This window comes from Mobula birostris, chromosome 18, assembly GCF_030028105.1.
Source record: "Mobula birostris isolate sMobBir1 chromosome 18, sMobBir1.hap1, whole genome shotgun sequence".
NCBI lineage: Eukaryota > Metazoa > Chordata > Chondrichthyes > Myliobatiformes > Myliobatidae > Mobula > Mobula birostris.
This window is the reverse complement of record NC_092387.1, coordinates 3,950,049-3,968,394: the sequence shown is the minus strand read 5'-3', so window position 1 is coordinate 3,968,394 and position 18,346 is coordinate 3,950,049. Positions and strand designations below refer to the sequence as shown.

Below are 18,346 nucleotides of genomic sequence, written 5' to 3'. Positions count from 1 at the left end.
GACTGGTGTATAATGACACCCAGGTCTCGTTGCACCTCCCCTTTTCCTAATCGGCCACCATTCAGATAATAATCTGTTTTCCTATTTTTGCCACCAAAGTGGATAACTTCACATTTATCCACATTAAATTGCATCTGCCATGAATTTGCCCACTCACCCAACCTATCCAAGTCACTCTGCATCCCCTTAGCATCCTCCTCACAGCTAACACTGCCGCCCAGCTTCGTGTCATCCGCAAACTTGGAGATGCTGCATTTAATTCCCTCATCCAAGTCATTAATATATATTGTAAACAACTGAGGTCCCAGCACTGAGCCTTGCGGTACCCCACTAGTCACCGCCTGCCATTCTGAAAAGGTCCCGTTTATTCCCACTCTTTGCTTCCTGTCTGCTAACCAATTCTCCATCCACATCAATACCTTACCCCCAATACCATGTGCTTTAAGTTTGCACACTAATCTCCTGTGTGGGACCTTGTCAAAAGCCTTTTGAAAATCCAAATATACCACATCCACTGGTTCTCCCCTATCCACTCTACTAGTTACATCCTCAAAAAATTCTATGAGATTCGTCAGACGTGATTTTCCTTTCACAAATCCATGCTGACTTTGTCCGATGATTTCACCGCTTTCCAAATGTGCTGTTATCACATCTTTGATAACTGACTCCAGCAGTTTCCCCACCACCGACGTTAGGCTAACCGGTCTATTCCCCGGTTTCTCTCTCCCTCCTTTTTTTAAAAGTGGGGTTACATTAGCCACCCTCCAATCCTCAGGAACTAGTCCAGAATCTAAAGAGTTTTGAAAAATTATCACTAATGCATCCACTATTTCTTGGGCTACTTCCTTAAGCACTCTGGGATGCAGACCATCTGGCCCTGGGGATTTATCTGCCTTTAATCCCTTCAATTTACCCAACACCACTTCCCTACTAACATGTATTTTGCTCAGTTCCTCCATCTCACTGGACCCTCTGTCCCCTACTATTTCTGGAAGATTATTTATGTCCTCCTTAGTGAAGACAGAACCAAAGTAATTATTCAGTTGGTCTGCCATGTCCTTGCTCCCATAATCAATTCACCTGTTTCTGTCTGTAGGGGACCTACATTTGTCTTTACCAGTCTTTTCCTTTTTACATGTCTATAAAAGCTTTTACAGTCAGTTTTTATGTTCCCTGCCAGTTTTCTCTCATAATCTTTTTTTCCCCTTCCTAATTAAGCCCTTTGTCCTCCTCTGCTGAACTCTGAATTTCTCCCAGTCCTCAGGTGAGCCATTTTCTCTGGCTAATTTGTATGCTTCTTCTTTGGAATTGATACTATCCCTAATTTCTCTTGTCAGCACGGGTGCACTACCTTCCTTGATTTATTCTTTTGCCAAACTGGGATGAATAATTGTTGTAGTTCCTCCATGCAACCTTTAAATGCTTGCCATTGCATATCTACCGTCAATCCTTTAAGTGTCATTTGCCAGTCTATCTTAGCTAATTCACGTCTCATACCTTCAAAGTTACCCCTCTTTAAGTTCAGAACCTTTGTTTCTGAATTAACTATGTCACTCTCCATCTTAATGAAGAATTCCACCATATTATGGTCACTCTTACCCAAGGGGCCTCTCACGACAAGATTGCTAATTAACCCTTCCTCATTGCTCAAAACCCAGTCCAGAATAGCCTGCTCTCTAGTTGGTTCCTCGACATGTTGGTTCAAAAAACCATCCCGCATACATTCCAAGAAATCCTCTTCCTCAGCACCTTTACCAATTTGGTTCACCCAATCTACATGTAGATTGAAGTCACCCATTATAACTGCTGTTCCTTTATTGCACACATTTCCAATTTCCTGTTTAATACCATCTCCGACCTCACTACTACTGTTAGGTGGCCTGTACACAACTCCCACCAGCGTCTTCTGCCCCTTAGTGTTACGCAGCTCTACCCATATCGATTCCACATTTTCCCGGCTTATGTCCTTCCTTTCTATTGCGTTAATCTCTTCTTTAACCAGCAACGCCACCCCACCTCCCCTTCCTTCATGTCTATCCCTCCTGAATATTGAATATCCCTGAACATTGAGCTCCCATCCTTGGTCACCCTGGAGCCATGTCTCTGTGATCCCAACTATATCATAATCATTAATAACACAACCTCTCTGTTTTTAAGTAAGGCCAAAATGCCATTTGACTTTTTAACTACTTGGATCAGCAAGTCAGCTTTTTGTTACTCATGCACCAAAGCATCTAGACCCTTCTGTGCTTCACTCATTCAGACCTTCTGTGACTTTGCCTGATCCTAAATATTAAGGGCCCTGAATTGACTTTCTAATGACTTATTATGCTGGAACCAAGTATAGCTCTGATTTGTCCTCTAACTGAGAACCCAGGAAGCACTCAGCAGGTTGCACAGTATCTGTGGAGGGAGAAGAGTTAACCTTTCATTAGATTTTTATTTACTGTTGAGTGAGAAAACTGGTGTGGATCCTTGCCCTTTGCTGACCTCTCAGCAATGGTGTGTGTGTGTGTGTGTGTGTGTGTGTGTCGGTGCCCTCTGAGGACTGGTGCTGATTTTAGTGTTGTGATGGCTTAGTATGGAGATGTGGGGCTCAAATCAATGTGGGCCATTGGTGGGGACTAGAAACACCTGCTCCATGTGATAAACAACTAATCTGCTTGCTGCAGAACTCTCCCCAGCCACGAATTTTCTCCTTAACAACCATTGAGCTCTTCCATGGAAGGTGGCGAGAGCGGGCATTCTCTGTTTAATCCCATAATGACCTGATTGTGCTGGTCCCATTAGCTTTCTTGTTTCTTGAAATGCATGAAAACTGTTAAATGATGTGCAAATGTAGGTCAGACCTATTTTGTCATTAACTCAGCTTCATGTTGTGAATACTCAGATGAAGTTACAGTTTATCTTTGTATCAGCTAGTCCTATTGAATTAGATAGGTCTGTATTTGTAAGCACAGTCCTTCTGGGCTGTGCGTACAAATACAGAGCGACTATCCACCATCGCCAGATACTGCTACAATACAGAGATTGCCCAAAAACAAACCTTCGTGAAGATCTGCTAGTTAAATTATGCGGCCTCGGCTTGCTGAGGGGGTCCTCGGAGTCACCTGATGCCGGTGGCTGGAGATGGGGACGTCGTAAGCGATGTGTGAGAAAGCAGAAGCGAGTCAAGTGGGCAGGAGTCCGTGCCAGACAAAAAACAAACCCTAGCCGGCTGGCTCTCCCGCCCATTCTGCTCTCCAATGTCCACTCCCTGGACAATAAATTGGACTACATCCGACTCCAACAAAATACTCGGCGGGAGTACAGAGTCTGCTGTGCATATGTTTTCACGGAAACGTGGCTCACTGACAGAATCCCGGATGCCGCCATTCAGTTGGGCGGGCTCGTCTTGTTTCGAGCAGACAGGGATGCAGCTCTTTCTCGTAAGACTCGCGGTGGGTGCTTGTGTGTTTACATCAATACGGAATGGTGCAAGAACTCTGTGCTGGTTTCCAGATACTGCTCATCACTAGTGGAGTTTGTGACTGTTAGATGCAGACCATTTTACTTGCCACGGGAATTCATCACTGTCCTAAGTGATGAATACTACACTCCCCCCAGCGCTAATGCTAAGGTGGCGCTCTGTGAACTGTATGGGGCTATTAGCGAACTGCAGAATGCACAACCCTGATGGACTGTTTATTGTCGCCAGAGATTTTAATCATGTGAACCTTAAGTCAGTGCTCCCCAGATTCCATCAGAACGTGGACCTTGCAACGAGAGGGGAGAACGTGTTGGACCTTGTTTACACAAACATCCCCAACGCGTACCGGGCAGAGCCCCGCCCGCACCTCAGTTACTCAGACCACGTCTCTGTTACGCTAATCCCAGCATACAGACCACTCGTCAGGTGCTCCAGACCAGTCCAGAAGCAGGTGAAAGCCTGGCCAGCAGGAGCCATCTCTGCTCTCCAAGACTGCTTTGAGCACACTGACTGGCACATGTTCAGGGGGCCTGCAACCGATGGCAACTCTACCAATTTAGAGGAGTACACTGCATCAGTAACTAGCAAGTCCATTGATGACGTCACTGTGGCCAAAGCCATCACTACATGCGCTAACCAGAAGCCATGGATGACTGCAGAGGTGCGTGTGCTACTAAGGTCCTATGACTCCCCCTTCAGAGCAGGCGACAAGGCAGCCCTAACAGCAGCAAATGCCAAACTGTCCCGGGCCATCAGAGAGGCAAAGTGTGCACACGCCCAGCGAATCCACAGCCACTTCCAGGACAGCAGTGCATGTGAAAGGGCATTCAGGACATTACAACTACAGGACAACATCACCTGACTGTGCGGGTGATGCCTCCCTCCCAGATGTGCTGAACAACTTCTACGTTCGTTTTGAGGCAGAAAATGAAGTGCCGGCGAGGAAGACCACCCCTCCTCCAAATGACCACGTGGTGTGTCTTACCGTGGCCGATGTGAGGAGAACCCTGTGCACTGTCAACCCACGGAAGGCTGCTGGACCAGACAATGTCCCTGGCAGAGTGCTTAGAGGATGTGCAGACCAGCTAGCAGATATTCTCACTGACATCTTCAACATCTCCCTGAGCAGCGCCGTCGCTCCTACATACTTCAAGGCTGCCGCCGTCATCCCCTTGCCAAAGAAGTCTTCAGTGTCATGCCTCAATGACTACTGTCCAGTTGCACTCTCATCCATCATCATGAAATGTTTCGAGAGGCTCGTCATGAGGCACGTCAAGACCCTGCTGCCCCCCTCACTGGACCCCCTGGAATTGGCATACCGTCCCAACCGTTCGACAGATGACGCCATTGCCATCACCCTCCACCTGGCCCTAACCCACCTGGACAAAAAAGACACGTGGTGGGGCTCATCAACAAGAACGATGAGTCAGCATGCAGAGAGGAGGTGCAGTGGCTAACAGACTGGTGCAGAGCCAACAACCTGTCTCTGAATGTCAACAAAAGAGATGGTTGTTGACTTCAGGAGGACGTGGAGTGACCACTCTCCGCTAAACATCGACGACTCCTCCGTAGAGATCGTTAAGAGCACCAGATTTCTTGGTGTTCACTTGGCGGAGAATCTCACCTGGTCCCTCAACACCAGTTCCATAGCAAAGAAAGCCCAGCAGCGTCTCTACTTTCTGCGAAGGCGGAGAAAAGTCCATCTCCCATCTCCCCCATCCTCACCACATTTTACAGAGGTTGTATTGAGAGCATCCTGAGCAGCTGCATCATTGCCTGGTTTGGAAATTACACCATCTCGGATTGCAAGACCCTGCAACGGATAGTGAGGTCAGCTGAGATCATCGGGGTTTCTCTTCCCACCATTACAGAAATTTACACCACACGCTGCATCCGCAAAGCAAACAGCATTATGAAGGACCCCACACACCCCTCATACAAACTCTTCTCCCTCCTGCCATCTGGCAAAAGGCACCGAAGCATTCGGGCTCTCACAACCAGACTATGTAACAGTTTCTTCCCCCAAGTCATCAGACTCCTCAATACCCAGGGCCCGGACTGACACCAACCTACTGCCCTCTACTGTGCCTATTGTCTTGTTTATTATTTATTGTAATGCCTGCACTGTTTTGTGCACTTTATGCACTCCTGGGTGGATCTGTAGTCTAGTGTAGTTTTTGTGTTGTTTTACGTAGTTCAGTATAGTTTTTGTATTGTTTCACGTAGCACCATAGTCCTGAAAAATGTTGTCTCATTTTTACTGTGTACTGTACCAGCAGGTATGGTCGAAATGACAATAAAAAGTGACTTGACTTGGTTTACAATACTTATGTAGTCCAGACTTTGAGGCCTTCCATTGGTCAGGGTTGACCATGGATATTGCTACCTAGCTGTCATACGCAAGCCAAGATATTACGAAATGGAGAGCAAGCTGTTACCTAGGCAGTAGGCTCCCCCCCCCCCCTCCACTCTGCTGATGAATCCAAAGGAGCAGTGGAGACTGATACAGTTTCACACCAGTGATACTGCAGGAGTTTCCAGCATTAAACTCAGCAAAGTTCTGCCTTAGGGAATCCAGCTCTGGATTTCTCCTCGGTGTTTACTCCAGAAGCTTTCCCCAAATAGCAGCGAAGTAGCAGAGGTTCGAGATCAGAGTTTCCTTTTTAGATGAGCTAACAAACACTGCTGACAAACTCTGTCTGCCCAAAGTAACTGGTTTTAAGGTGCCAGTCACCAGGTTTTGCCTCTTCTCAGGTCGGTAGTAACAGTTCTGCTGGGCTTATTAACTAAACTAGGAGCTGGAATTGGTTATCAGTGGCTATTTAAGATGAATGCCATTGGGAACATTTAATAGGTAGTGGGAGCTTAACCCCACTACCCTTGCCTGGCTATGACAACCTTAAAGGAACCACTCTAGACTCTCAAAACTAACTATCCTTGCTTACCTGAGCTGTATACACAGATCTAAACATCCTCTGTTTGTCAGCAAGGTATAGTAAGACCTCAACAGCACCTGTGCTCAAATGCCAAGGATATGAGAGCTCGCTTGTGGAATACTCTCACCCTTGGACTGGTGGTAAAATGGAGTGGAGACTTTACTCCAGTGAATCCACAAAAACATAATTAATATTTTTAAATTATTAAAATTGTTGTAAATGTAAGCATTAAGATTAAATTAAAAATATGTAATTAAAAGATGACATTGTTTGTACAGTCCTGGATGCATTGCTTTTTTTTTATTTTGTGATCATAGATTCTGTTTAAATTCATAAATTTTCTTTCACAATCTACTTTGCCTAGTGCCTATCCCACAACATTTAAAGCCTTATCTTTATATCTAGATATTTGTTTTGTTAGAGCACTGGCCCTTGTTCAAGTGAAGTCCATCCCAATGGAATAGATCTTGTTTTTCCAATACTCGTGGTTTGAAAACCATTTCTTCACAGATCTTTGAGCCATACCTTCTCTTATCTAATTGATTCTGTGACCATTAGTATTTCTAGATTAGAGCAGAAATCTCAAAATTGTTATTGTTTTACTTTTGAGTATGGACCCCGTTGTTCATACCCTGCAGTTGAATCTTTTGCTTTCATTTTCCCATTGACCAAGACAGCTAGATCTTTCCTCTCTGGCCCTGAGGATTATATCTGCCTCTGCAAAGAACAATATCTGTCCACCTGTCTATATTGCCCCCTGTATTCACCCAGTTTTATGAAAATTCAGACTATGCGGACCTGCCTGCTGTGCTTTTAGTGGGCTTTGGCTGAAATGTTTGTAAATGGAACTTTTTGCCTAGTTTTGCCATGCCTTCCTGATATTTGAATATTATATTCCACAAAATATTCTTCCAATGCTCAGCATTGTATATAGTTCTTTTAAAGCACAATATCCAGGTAATTTTTCACAAACATAAGAAAATCTGCAAATGCTGGAACTCTAACCAACACACACAAAATGCTAGAAGAACTCAGCAGGCCAGGCAACATCTATGGAAAAGAGTACAGTCGACATTTGAGGGGGTCTCTGCCCAAAACGTCGACTGTACTCTTTCTGATAAATGCAGTTCCTTCCGCAGTTTGTCTGTATTTCCAGGTAATTTTTAACTTTTTTATTCCTTTTTGAAGTTCGTTCTGTCCTTTTGGAATAAATTTTGGAAATTATGAGCTCCCGAACAAAGCTGGTATTTATTGTCCATCTTTACTTGTTCTTGCAAGAGTGGTGGTAACCTGTCATCTTGAAACACTCCAGTCTCTGTGTTGAAGGTGTTCCTGCAGTGCAGTTAGGTCAGCTGCTCCCAGGGTTTCAACCCAGCTTTCATCTGTCTGTAATGAATTTAGCATTCATCATTTACTCCCTGGTGGAATTTGGACACGTTCACTGGGAAGCAGCAAGGCCTCATCCTAAAACATGTAAATAGAAATTCTGAATGCAGCAGCACATGATACTGGAGGAACACCAGGCAGCATTGTTGGAGGGTGTATTTAAAACAGAGGTTGACTAGTCAGGGTGTCAAAGGTTATAGGACAAAGTGTGGAGAATGGGGTTGAGAGGGAAAATAAATCAGCTATGATGGAATGTGGAACAGACTCGATGGGTTGAATGGTCTCATCTGTTTCTATTGCTGTTGACGAATCAGGTTGCCTTCTTCATCTGGGCCAAAAAAATAGAATGGGGTGGGGGGGGTGGCCAGTTTAAAGGCACAGCAGGGGAGGGGTGAAGCAAGAGCTAATAAGTGATCAGTGTATTGGGGTGAGGAGGGATGATTGGCAGATGGAGGAGCAGGTGGAAACAGCAGCAGAAGTTGGGAGGTGCCGTGGAAGCCGCAAAGGACGACGTGATGGAATCTTGCTAGGACAGAAAATTGTAACATGGAATGAAGTGAAGGATTTGGGGAAGGCAGATGGGCAGTGTGAGGGGTGGGGGACCCAATGGGAGGAGGAGAATGCTCTGTGCGTGATTCCTTCTGAGATGAGAAATGTTCTTTTTCTGGAACAAGGTGTAAAAGTAGAATAAATCTACTTGTAGTCGGAAGCTGCTTATCCAAAGTTAACTGCCCTGCTGAACTGAGGTTACCCAATATGAATAATTCATTTAGTATCTGTTGTATCAGTTTCCACTTTGAGCTGGTGTTGTTTAACATAATGTAACACTGGAGTTAACATTAAACCATTTGGAGACTGATGTGCTTATTCAAATAGGTGTAATTATGGTCTGGTGGATTCTGATTTCATTTCCATGAATTTAGCATTATATAAAGTTACAATCTGGTTTGACCAGCTCCACGTGGACTAATTCTTGTCAAGTGTCCTGCATCATGACTCCCTGTCCCTCCCCTGGTTTGGTTAATGAAACAATTTAACAAACAATCTGAGCTCTGAGAATAGGTCTGCTCTAATTTTATGATTAAAAAGAATGACCACTCAACACATTTTACTTTGGGTAGAACCCAGTGCTCAGGCCACCCTTTCTGCCTGAATAGAGGACTATCCTTTTTAATGAGTCTGGATGTTTGTCTGACTGAACCTTTGCACCATGATATCTTCGTAGTCCCTCATCAAAACAAATGAGACCATAAACCAAGGAGCAGAATTAGGACATTCAGCCCATCATGTCAACTATACTATTCAATCAAATGTTTTTATAACCCTCTCTACTCCTTTCTCCTGCCTTCTCCATGTAACCCCCATATTCATCAAGAGCCTATTGACCTCTGCTTTAAATATACCCAATGACTTGGCCTTCATGGCTGTCTGTGGCAATGAATTCCACAAATTCACCGCCCTCTTCCTAAAGAAATTCCTCCTTATCTCTGTTCTAAAGGGATGTCTCTATTTTGAGGCTGTGCCCTCTGGCCCTAGACTATCCCACTATTGGAAACATTCTCTCCACATCCACTCTGTCCACTCAGTATTCAATATGTTTTAAAGAGATTCCCCTCATTCTATTTAAACAGCATTAGATTGGTTTAAGTGTGCAAGGTGCGTATTTTAAGCAACACACATCAAAGTTGCTGGTGAACGCAGCAGGCCAGGCAGCATCTCTAGGAAGAGGTACAGTCGACGTTTCAGGCCGAGAAGGTGCGTATTTTATTAGATTGGGGATGATGTGCATAGAGATATTTATAGACATTTTAGTGATAGTGATTTATAATTGTGTTTTTATACAACCCGAGAGAGTGGAGATGTAACACAGTGACAAGGTGGAAACAAGTCTCATGTTCTCTCATTAGAAAGAAGAACATGGGGGGTCTGGAAGCACCACTAGGATCTCTCACTCAGTATCAGATGGCCAGGTAGGGTGCAGACATCAGTTCTATAGTATATGGGCTGGCACATTGTATTGAAAATACTGATGCTCCTCTCCTGGTCTTCTCTCTCTCTCTCTCCCCCCCCCCCCCCCCACCATCTCCCCTAATAATTATTGATTTTGTGGCAGATGTTGATTGGTATTTACTTTGGCCCTTGGTGGTTCTTTCTGTCTTTCAGAATTCTACCTGCCACATTTCTCACCCAGCTGTTAAACTGTGCTGGAGTTATATTTACTTATCATCTCAATGGAACAATGTTGAAATATTGATATATCGTAATTGAATCAGTAATTCATCTACTTTCCATAAATGTGCCATCCCTAGATTAGTGTAGTACTTGGTTTGAGTTTACTGTTTTGTTGTCTTGAAAATCCAGTCACTCATGAAATCTGTCTCAGATACATGCAAGACATTCTGTTGAGCAAATTGGCACTGCTGAAGCAGCAGAAATCATTTACTAGCAGCACTAATGATTTTACTATCTGCTTGATGAGATGTTCCCAAAAGTATATTCTGAGTTCCGATACTATAAAGCATTTTGAACTGTAACTCTTAAACTGTGAACTAGGCATCATTACAGCTTAGATTTTTAGTTTTATATACTAACCAACTGTTTGCTCCCTTGGATGTATTAGATTGCTGAAGTTGTCCATTTTAGAATAACTTCTGCAAAACTTTTTGAACTTAATTTTGTACCTATCAAGAAACTCCAGTGGATGTTCTAAGATCTGTTTGCTGAAGGATCTAGATAAAAAATGTTAAATGATATTGTATTGATTTTTCTGGCAAATTTGCTGCACAGTATTTAGTTATCCGATTCAGACTGATCTGCCCCACAATTATATTTGGAGTTCCTTGGGTCATTTGGTATCCAAACCAATGTTCAACCAAAAACCAGAAATGAGTGCTTATTTTCTTATTGCTTCTGAGACTTTGGCTACAAATGGGAGGCATTTCTTAACATGTTACTTTAATTTAGAGATGCAGGACAGTAACAACCCCTTCCAGCCCAATGAGTCCATGCCACACAATCACACCCCATAAGATAGATAGATATACTTTATTAATCCCAAGGGAAATTTGGTTAGTCTACAAACACATTCCTCGATCGTAATATGACCTGGATTGCACCATCTTTTGTTAACCAGATCAGTAAGCACCCAACTCCTTTACGCTTACCGCTCTCAGTGCACTTCTGGTCAGCCGGAACGGTGTTACCCACCGAACTCCTCTTCTCCATAAGTCCCTGTTGTCTCGACCCGGTCCTCTTTCCTCGACTTTGTGATCCCCTACCGCATCCTCTGTGTTTTCCTCCTGATTTCAGCAGGGGTGTCCGCTGCTCTGCTCGCTAAACCGGCCGGCATTAGCTGGTCCCTGGAATACACAATGCAACCTTGCTTCTGTCCCGCGTGTCAGAATGTATCTATTTCCAGCGCTAAAAAAAACAAATAAAACTCTGTCTACCAGCATGTTAGAGAGGGTGCAGCTTCGACGTGTTACCATAAGAAAAAAATACAAAAAATAACAAGTTTAAAAAGTAAGAAGAAGAAAGTAAGAATAGATCGGAACAGCTGTACCAGGCTGCATGCACGACCGACACGTGCACTCAAAGACCGATTGACTTGGCTCTTGTGTCTAATTTACGTCAAATTGCCAGATCCCTTCTGGCTATGCAGACAGCTATAACAAAATGTTTGAACTGAGGAGTAGTTAAATGTCACAAGTTATTATTCTCATAAGACATAGGGGCAGAAAGCAGAATTACACCATTGGGACCATCGAGTCTGCTCCACCATTTCATCAGGGCTGATGCTTTTTCCCTCTCAGCCCTATTCTCCTGCCTTCTCCCTGTAACCTTGACGAAACAAGAACCTACCAATCTTTGCCTTAAATATACCCATTGACCAAGCCTCCACAGCCGTTCATGGCAACAAATTCCACAGATTCACCTCTCTGGCTAAAGAACTTTTGCCATATCTTCATCATGTGGATAGTCAGATTTTTTCCCAGGGCTGAAATGATTGTCACAAGAGGACACAGGTTTAAGGTTATGGGGAGTAGGTACAGAGGAGATGTCAGGGGTAAGTTTTTTTTTACTCAAGAGTGATGAGTGCATGGAATGGGCTGCCAGCAATGGTGGTGGAGGTGGATACAACAGGGTCTTTTAAGAGACTTTTAGGTAGGTACATGGAGCTTAGTAAAATAGAAGGCTATAGGTAAGCCTAGTAATTTCTAAGGTAGGGACATGTTTGGCACAACTCTGTGGGCTGAAGGGCCTGTATTGTGCTGTAGGTTTTCTATGTTTCTTTCTAAATGGCCGTCCCTCTAATCTCAGACTGTACACTCTGGTCTTAGACTTGCCCAATATAGGAAAAATTTTCTCCACGTCCACTCTATCTAGGACTTCCAATTTTCAATTAGTTTCTATAAGATTCCACCCTCCCCATTTTTCTCTAATAATCTCCAGTGAGTACAGGCCCAGAGCCATGAAGTGCTCCTCACACAATCACCCTTTCATTCCCAGAATCATTGTTGTAAACCACCTCTGAACACTCTTCAAAGTCAGTACATCCTTTCTTAGTTAAGGGGCCCAAAACTGCTCTCAGTACTCCAAGTGAGGCCTCACCAGTGTCTATGAAGCCTCAGCATTACATCCTTCCTTGTTTTTATACTCTAGTCTTCAGGAAATGAATGTGTTCATTGTGTTTGCCTTCCTCACCAGTGACTCAACCTGGAAGTTAACTTTTAGCGAATCCTGCACAAGGACACCTAAGTCCGTTTCCAGTTTGATTTTTTGAATTTACTGCCTGTTTGAAAATAGTCTATGTATGTTTTTACACATAAAAAGTGCTGGTGAACGCAGCAGGCCAGGCAGCATGCATAGGAAGAGATACAGTCGATGTATCGGGCTGAGACCCTTCGTCAGGACACAGCATTTTTTATGTGTGTTATTTGATTTTCCAGCATCTGCAGATTTCCTTGTGTTTGCGTATGTATGCTTTTGTTTCTTCTCCCAAAATGCATGACTAAACACTTCCTGACACCATATTCCATCTGCCACTTTGCCCATTTTCCTAACCTGTCTTAATCCCTTTCGTAGCCTCCCTGCTTCCTCAGCACTAACTGCTCCTCCACCTATCTTCGTATCATCTGCAAACTTGGCCACAAAGCCACCAATTCCTTTATCCAACTCATTGGCATACAAGGGGTGATTGATAAGTTTGTGGCCTAAGGTAGAAGGAGTCAATTTTTAAAAATCTAGCACATTTATTTTTCAACATAGCCCACTCCTACACGTATACACTTAGTCCAGCGGTCATGGAGCATACGAATCCCTTCTTTGTAGAAGTGGTCCACAGCAGGGGTGATTGATAAGTTTGTGGCCTAAGGTAGAAGGAGATGAGTTATTAACTTCAAACTTTCTGCATTATCACTGAGAGTTGAATTGCACATGCATGTAATGAGAGCGTCTTGGACCTCCAGGTGGTCCACAGCAGAGGTGATTGATAACTTTGTGGCCTAAGGTAGAAGGAGATGAGTTATACAACTCTCGTTACATGCACGTGCAGTTCAACTCTTTAAGTGAAAATGCAGAAAGTTTGAAGTTAATTACTCACCTCCTTCTACCTTAGGCCACAAACTTATCAATCACCCCTGCTGTGGACCACTTCTGGAGGTCCAAGACACCGACTTCTACAAAGAAGGGATCTGTATGCTCCGGGACCGCTGGTCTAAGTGTGTAAATGTAGGGAAAATAAATGTGCCTAGGTTTTGTAAAATTGACTCCTTCTACCTTAGGCCACAAACTTATCAATCACCCCTTGTATAATGTAACAAGAAGTGGTCCCCACAGTGACCTCTACAGAACACCATTAGTCACCGAAAGCTAACCAGAAAAGGCCCTCTTTATTCCCATTCTGTCTTGCCAATCAGCCAATCCTCTATCTATTCTCAATCCTCTACCTACACTTTGTCCGCCAGAGAAAGCAGGATCTCCCAGTGGCCACACATTTTAATTCCACCTCCCATTCCCATTCTGATACGTCTATCCACGGCCTCCTCTACTGTCAAGATGAAGCCACACTCAGGTTGGAGGAACAGGAAGATATTCCGTCTGGGTAGCCTCCAACCTGATGGCATGAACATTGATTTCTCTAACTTCCGTTAATGCCCCACCTCCCCTTAATACCTCATCCCTTATTACTTTTCCCCCTCCCCCCTCCCCCCCTCTCCCCCCCCCTTGCCTGCTCTCCATCTTCCTCTGGTGCTCCCCTCCCCTTTTCTTTCTCCCTAGGTATCCTGTCCCATGATCCTCTCCCTTCTCCATCCTTGTATCCCTTTTGCCAATCAACTTTCTGGCTCTTAGCTTCATCCCTCCCCCTCCTGTCTTCTCCTATCATTTCGGATCTCCCCCTTCCACTCTCACTTTCAAATGTCTTACTATCTCTTCTTTCAGTTAGTCCTGACCAAGGGTCTCGGCCTGAAACGTCGACTGTAGTTCTTCCTATAGATGCTGCCTTCACTGCTGTGTTCCACCAGCATTTTGTGTGTGTGTTGCTCTGTCTATGCTAATATCTTCCCTGTAATACTATGGGTCCTTATCTTGTAAAGCAGCCCCATGAGCAGCATCTTGTCAAAGGCTTTCTGAAAATCCAAGTACGCAACATCCACCAATTCTCCTGTTTATCCTGCTTGTTATTTCCTTGAAGAACTGCAACATATTTGTCATACGTTTTCCCTTAAGGAAACCTTGCTGATTTTGGTCGATTTTATCATGTGCCTCCAAGTACCCTGAGACCTTATCCTTAATAATAGACTCCAACATCTTGCAGGCTAACTGACCTATAGTTTCCTTTCTTCTGCTTCCCTCCCTTTTGCAATTTTTCAGTCCTCTGGAACCATACCAGAATCTAGTGATTCTTGAACGATCATTACTAATGCTTCCACAATCTCTTCAGCCACCTCTTTCAGAACCCTGGGGTATAGTTCATCTGGTCCCAGGTGTTCTTTGACTTAACTCATCTACACTAATTCCAGCACTACAATTGTAGTAAGAGGTAAGGAGAATTCCAGTAAAGCTCCAATAATCTACCACTAATGATTTTGGTGTTGCTAGGTTACTAGATATACTGTCTCTTGAATTGCACTTCTGTTAATACCCCAATACGCTTTTATTTAACTTTTTCCCATGTTACACATCATAATAAATTTTTCAGTGAATCCAGTGTTGGTGGATTCCAGTTTCGGTGAATGGAAATGGAGCCCGAGTTCCAGTAGATTTAAAAGGAGAGGCTACTAGAATCTAGTGCGCTTCAGTGTGTCACAATTATCTGGAACATTCAAGCTATCCGGGTGTCATCTACATACATAGCTTACACTGTAGACTCTCGGCTCTTGCTCGTGTCTGGTGAGCTAATTAGATGCTGAGCCATCATGAATTTCAAACAATTAGATTCCAGGTTATTGGAATGCTATGGTATCCCTTAATAATGACTGCCCAAAGAATGGACAATTTACCCTGTATCTTGTATTCCATGCACTGTCTGTGTTTTTACAGATCAGATAAAGCAGAATGCTTTTGGCCATAAACTTGGAAAAGGAGTGGATAAGCTGAAAGACACAGGAATTCAAGACTCAGTGGAAATATTTTCGGTAGTATAATAGTCAGCGTAACACCATTGATAGCAACATGGGTTTAATTCCTGCTAGGGTCTGTGAGGACCTTGTTCTTTCTCCCCATGACCACATGATTTTCAACTGACTGCTCCAGTTTGCTCCCAAGTTCGAAACTTAGTATTTGGTCACATGGGTATAATTGGATGTCACAGGCTTGTGGGCTGGAAGGGCCGGTACCATGATGTATTTCTGTAAATAAAAATAACAATAAATAAAAATACATTATGTTGTGTTGACCTGACAGTATTTTGATAAGAGGATATGTTCTGTCTACTCTGGTGCTGTTATCAGCTTAGTCAAATTGAATTTGGACAAAATAGTTGGTTTATAAATACTTTCCAATTTTGAGACATTGATGCTGTGATAAACTATGTTGAGTGAGGAGCATATCATTGTTACCTATGGTTAATGTGCTGGTGATATTAAGGAAGAGTTGGTAAAAGGTACAACTTAATGTGGTTATCCAGAACGTCCTGGTGTTTCTGTGTTGTATATCCGCAAACAGAAGGTATAGTTACTGCTTCGTCATAAGCCAGCATATTGATCTTTGCACACCTCCAACTGTTTGTGCATCGTCAAAGTCGTGGACCCACTTTTAGATTTGCTGGAACTTTTCTATCCATTAAAAACATGTCGCTTAAAAACATGCAGCAGTTCAGTATATTAATTTTTTTAAGACCTTTATTGGTAAGATGAATATAATCTATTACTGTCATTGTTTTACATCCTACCACCCATCCCACAATCTCTTTGATCCATTACTGCCAGGAAGGAGGTACAGAAGCATCAGGACTAGAGTCATAGAAAACTGCAGCATACAAGCAAGGTCCTTTAGCCCTTCTAATCCATGCAGAATCATTTAAATTGTCTGCACCTAGTCCATAGCCCTCTATTCCTCTCCTATTCATGTACCTATTCAAACTTCTTACATGTTAAAATTAAAATCACATCCACCTCTTGTGCTGGCAGCTCATTCCACACTTTCACCACCCTCTGATCGAAGAAGTTTCCCCTCATGTTCCCCTTAAACATTTCACCTTTCAGCCTTAACCCATGACCTCTAGTTGTAGCCTCACCCAACTTCAATGGAAAAAGCCTGCTTGCATTTACCTATCTACCCCTCAATAAATTTTTATACCTCTATTAAATCCTCTCTCAATCTTCTACACTCTAGGATATGAAGTTCTAACTTATTCAGTCTTTCCTTATAACTCAGGTCCTCCTGTCCCAACAACTTGTAAATGTTCTCTGTACTCTTTCAACCTTATTTACATTTTTCCTGTAGGTAGGTGACCAAAACTGCACACAGTGCTATAAATTAGGCCTCGTCAACATACTATACAAGTTCAACATAATGTCCTAACTTTCAATGAACTATGGACCTGTATTCCCTTTGTTCTACCACACTCAGTGCCCTACCATTCACCGTGTAAGACCTACCCTAGTTGATTTTTCCTAAGTGCAACACCTCACACTTAACTGTATTAAATTCCATGTGCTTTTTTTTTCGGCCCATTTTTTCCAGTTGGCCCAGATCCTGCTGCAAGCTTTGATAGTCTTCCTTTCTGTCTACTACACCCCCAATCTTGGTGTCATCTGCAAACTTGCTGATCCAGTTAATCATATTATTGTCCAGATCTTTGATATAGGTGACAATGTCTAATCCAGTCTGTTACTTCATCTTGAATGCCAACCTTCTTGACCAACCTCCCATGCGGGACCCTTTCAAGTGCCTTGTTGAAGTCCATGTAGACAACATCCACTGCCTTGTCTTCACCAGCTTTCCTGGTAACTTTCTCAAAAAAACTCTAAAATTGTTTAGACATGATCTACCATGCTCAAAGCCACGCTGACCATCCCCACTTATCCAAATACTCACATATCTGGTCCCTTAGAATACCCTTCAATAACTTTCTCACGGCTGATGTCAGGCTCACTGGCCTATAATTTTCTGGGGGGTTTTTTTGAGCCTTTCTTAAACAGCAGAACAACATTGACTATCCTCCAATCCTCCAGTACCTCACCTGTCACTAAGGGTGATTTAAGTATCTCTGCTAAGGCTCCTGCAATTTTTCTTTATCAATCTTAATTATCTCAAGCAACACACATCAAAGTTGCTGGTTGTGGAGGATTCTCATATCTATATCTATAACAATACATATAAAAGGTAAAATAAACATTATCAAGATCATACATAGTATTAATCTAATAGTATATAATAAAAAATAAGATAATCAATTCTGTTATTTCATAAAAAGATAAAGAAACTTTTATAATTTTTATATATATTAAAAACCCACTTTTTTTTAAATAAACAAAAAATAATTAAAAAAAAGAAAAAGGGGAAAAAGGGACTGGGCAGCCCATATTGAAAGTAAAAGCAAGAAAACTTTCTGATCAAATCCAAAGTTTCGAGAAAGTAACTGGAAGAGCAATAAATCAAACCATATGAAAATATTGAATAAAAGGTCGCCAGGTTTCTTCAAATTTAAAGGATGTATCAAATGTCCGACTTCTTATTTTCTGTAAACTGAGACAGGACATAATGGAGGAAAGCCAGTAAAAGCAGTAGGTGGATTAGAGTCCTTCCATTTAAGCAAATTGGCTCTCCTAGCCAATAAAGTTGTAAAAGCTATCATCCATTGAGCATATTCTGCTTCCGGTGGAATGATCCCAAAAATTGCTGTAAATAAATTCGGTTGTAGGTCCAAATTTAAAACTTTTGATAAAGTTTTAAAGACATCTTTCCAAAAATCATCTATCTTGATACAAGATCAAAACATATGAGTTAAAGTAGGCACCTCAATATTACATCTGTCGCAAATAAGATTAATATTGGGAAAAATATGGGCTAATTTATCCTTTGACATATGTGCCCAATGTACTACCTTGAA

At 42.7% G+C, this 18,346-nt stretch overlaps 1 protein-coding gene across 2 annotated transcripts in view; it reads left to right on the top strand.

The window, feature by feature from the left end:
* LOC140211910 (E3 ubiquitin-protein ligase ARIH1) overlaps window positions 1–18,346 on the top strand; it is a 110,368-nt gene that overhangs the window by 44,563 nt on the left and 47,459 nt on the right. The window contains exon 4 of one of the 2 annotated variants that reach the window (XM_072282111.1): window positions 9,699–9,761. The exons of the other annotated variant lie outside the window; for it this stretch is intronic. Within the exon in view, the coding sequence (XP_072138212.1) occupies window positions 9,699–9,761 (63 nt within the window). The remainder of the gene's footprint in view (window positions 1–9,698; window positions 9,762–18,346) is intronic. 2 annotated transcript variants of the gene reach the window in all.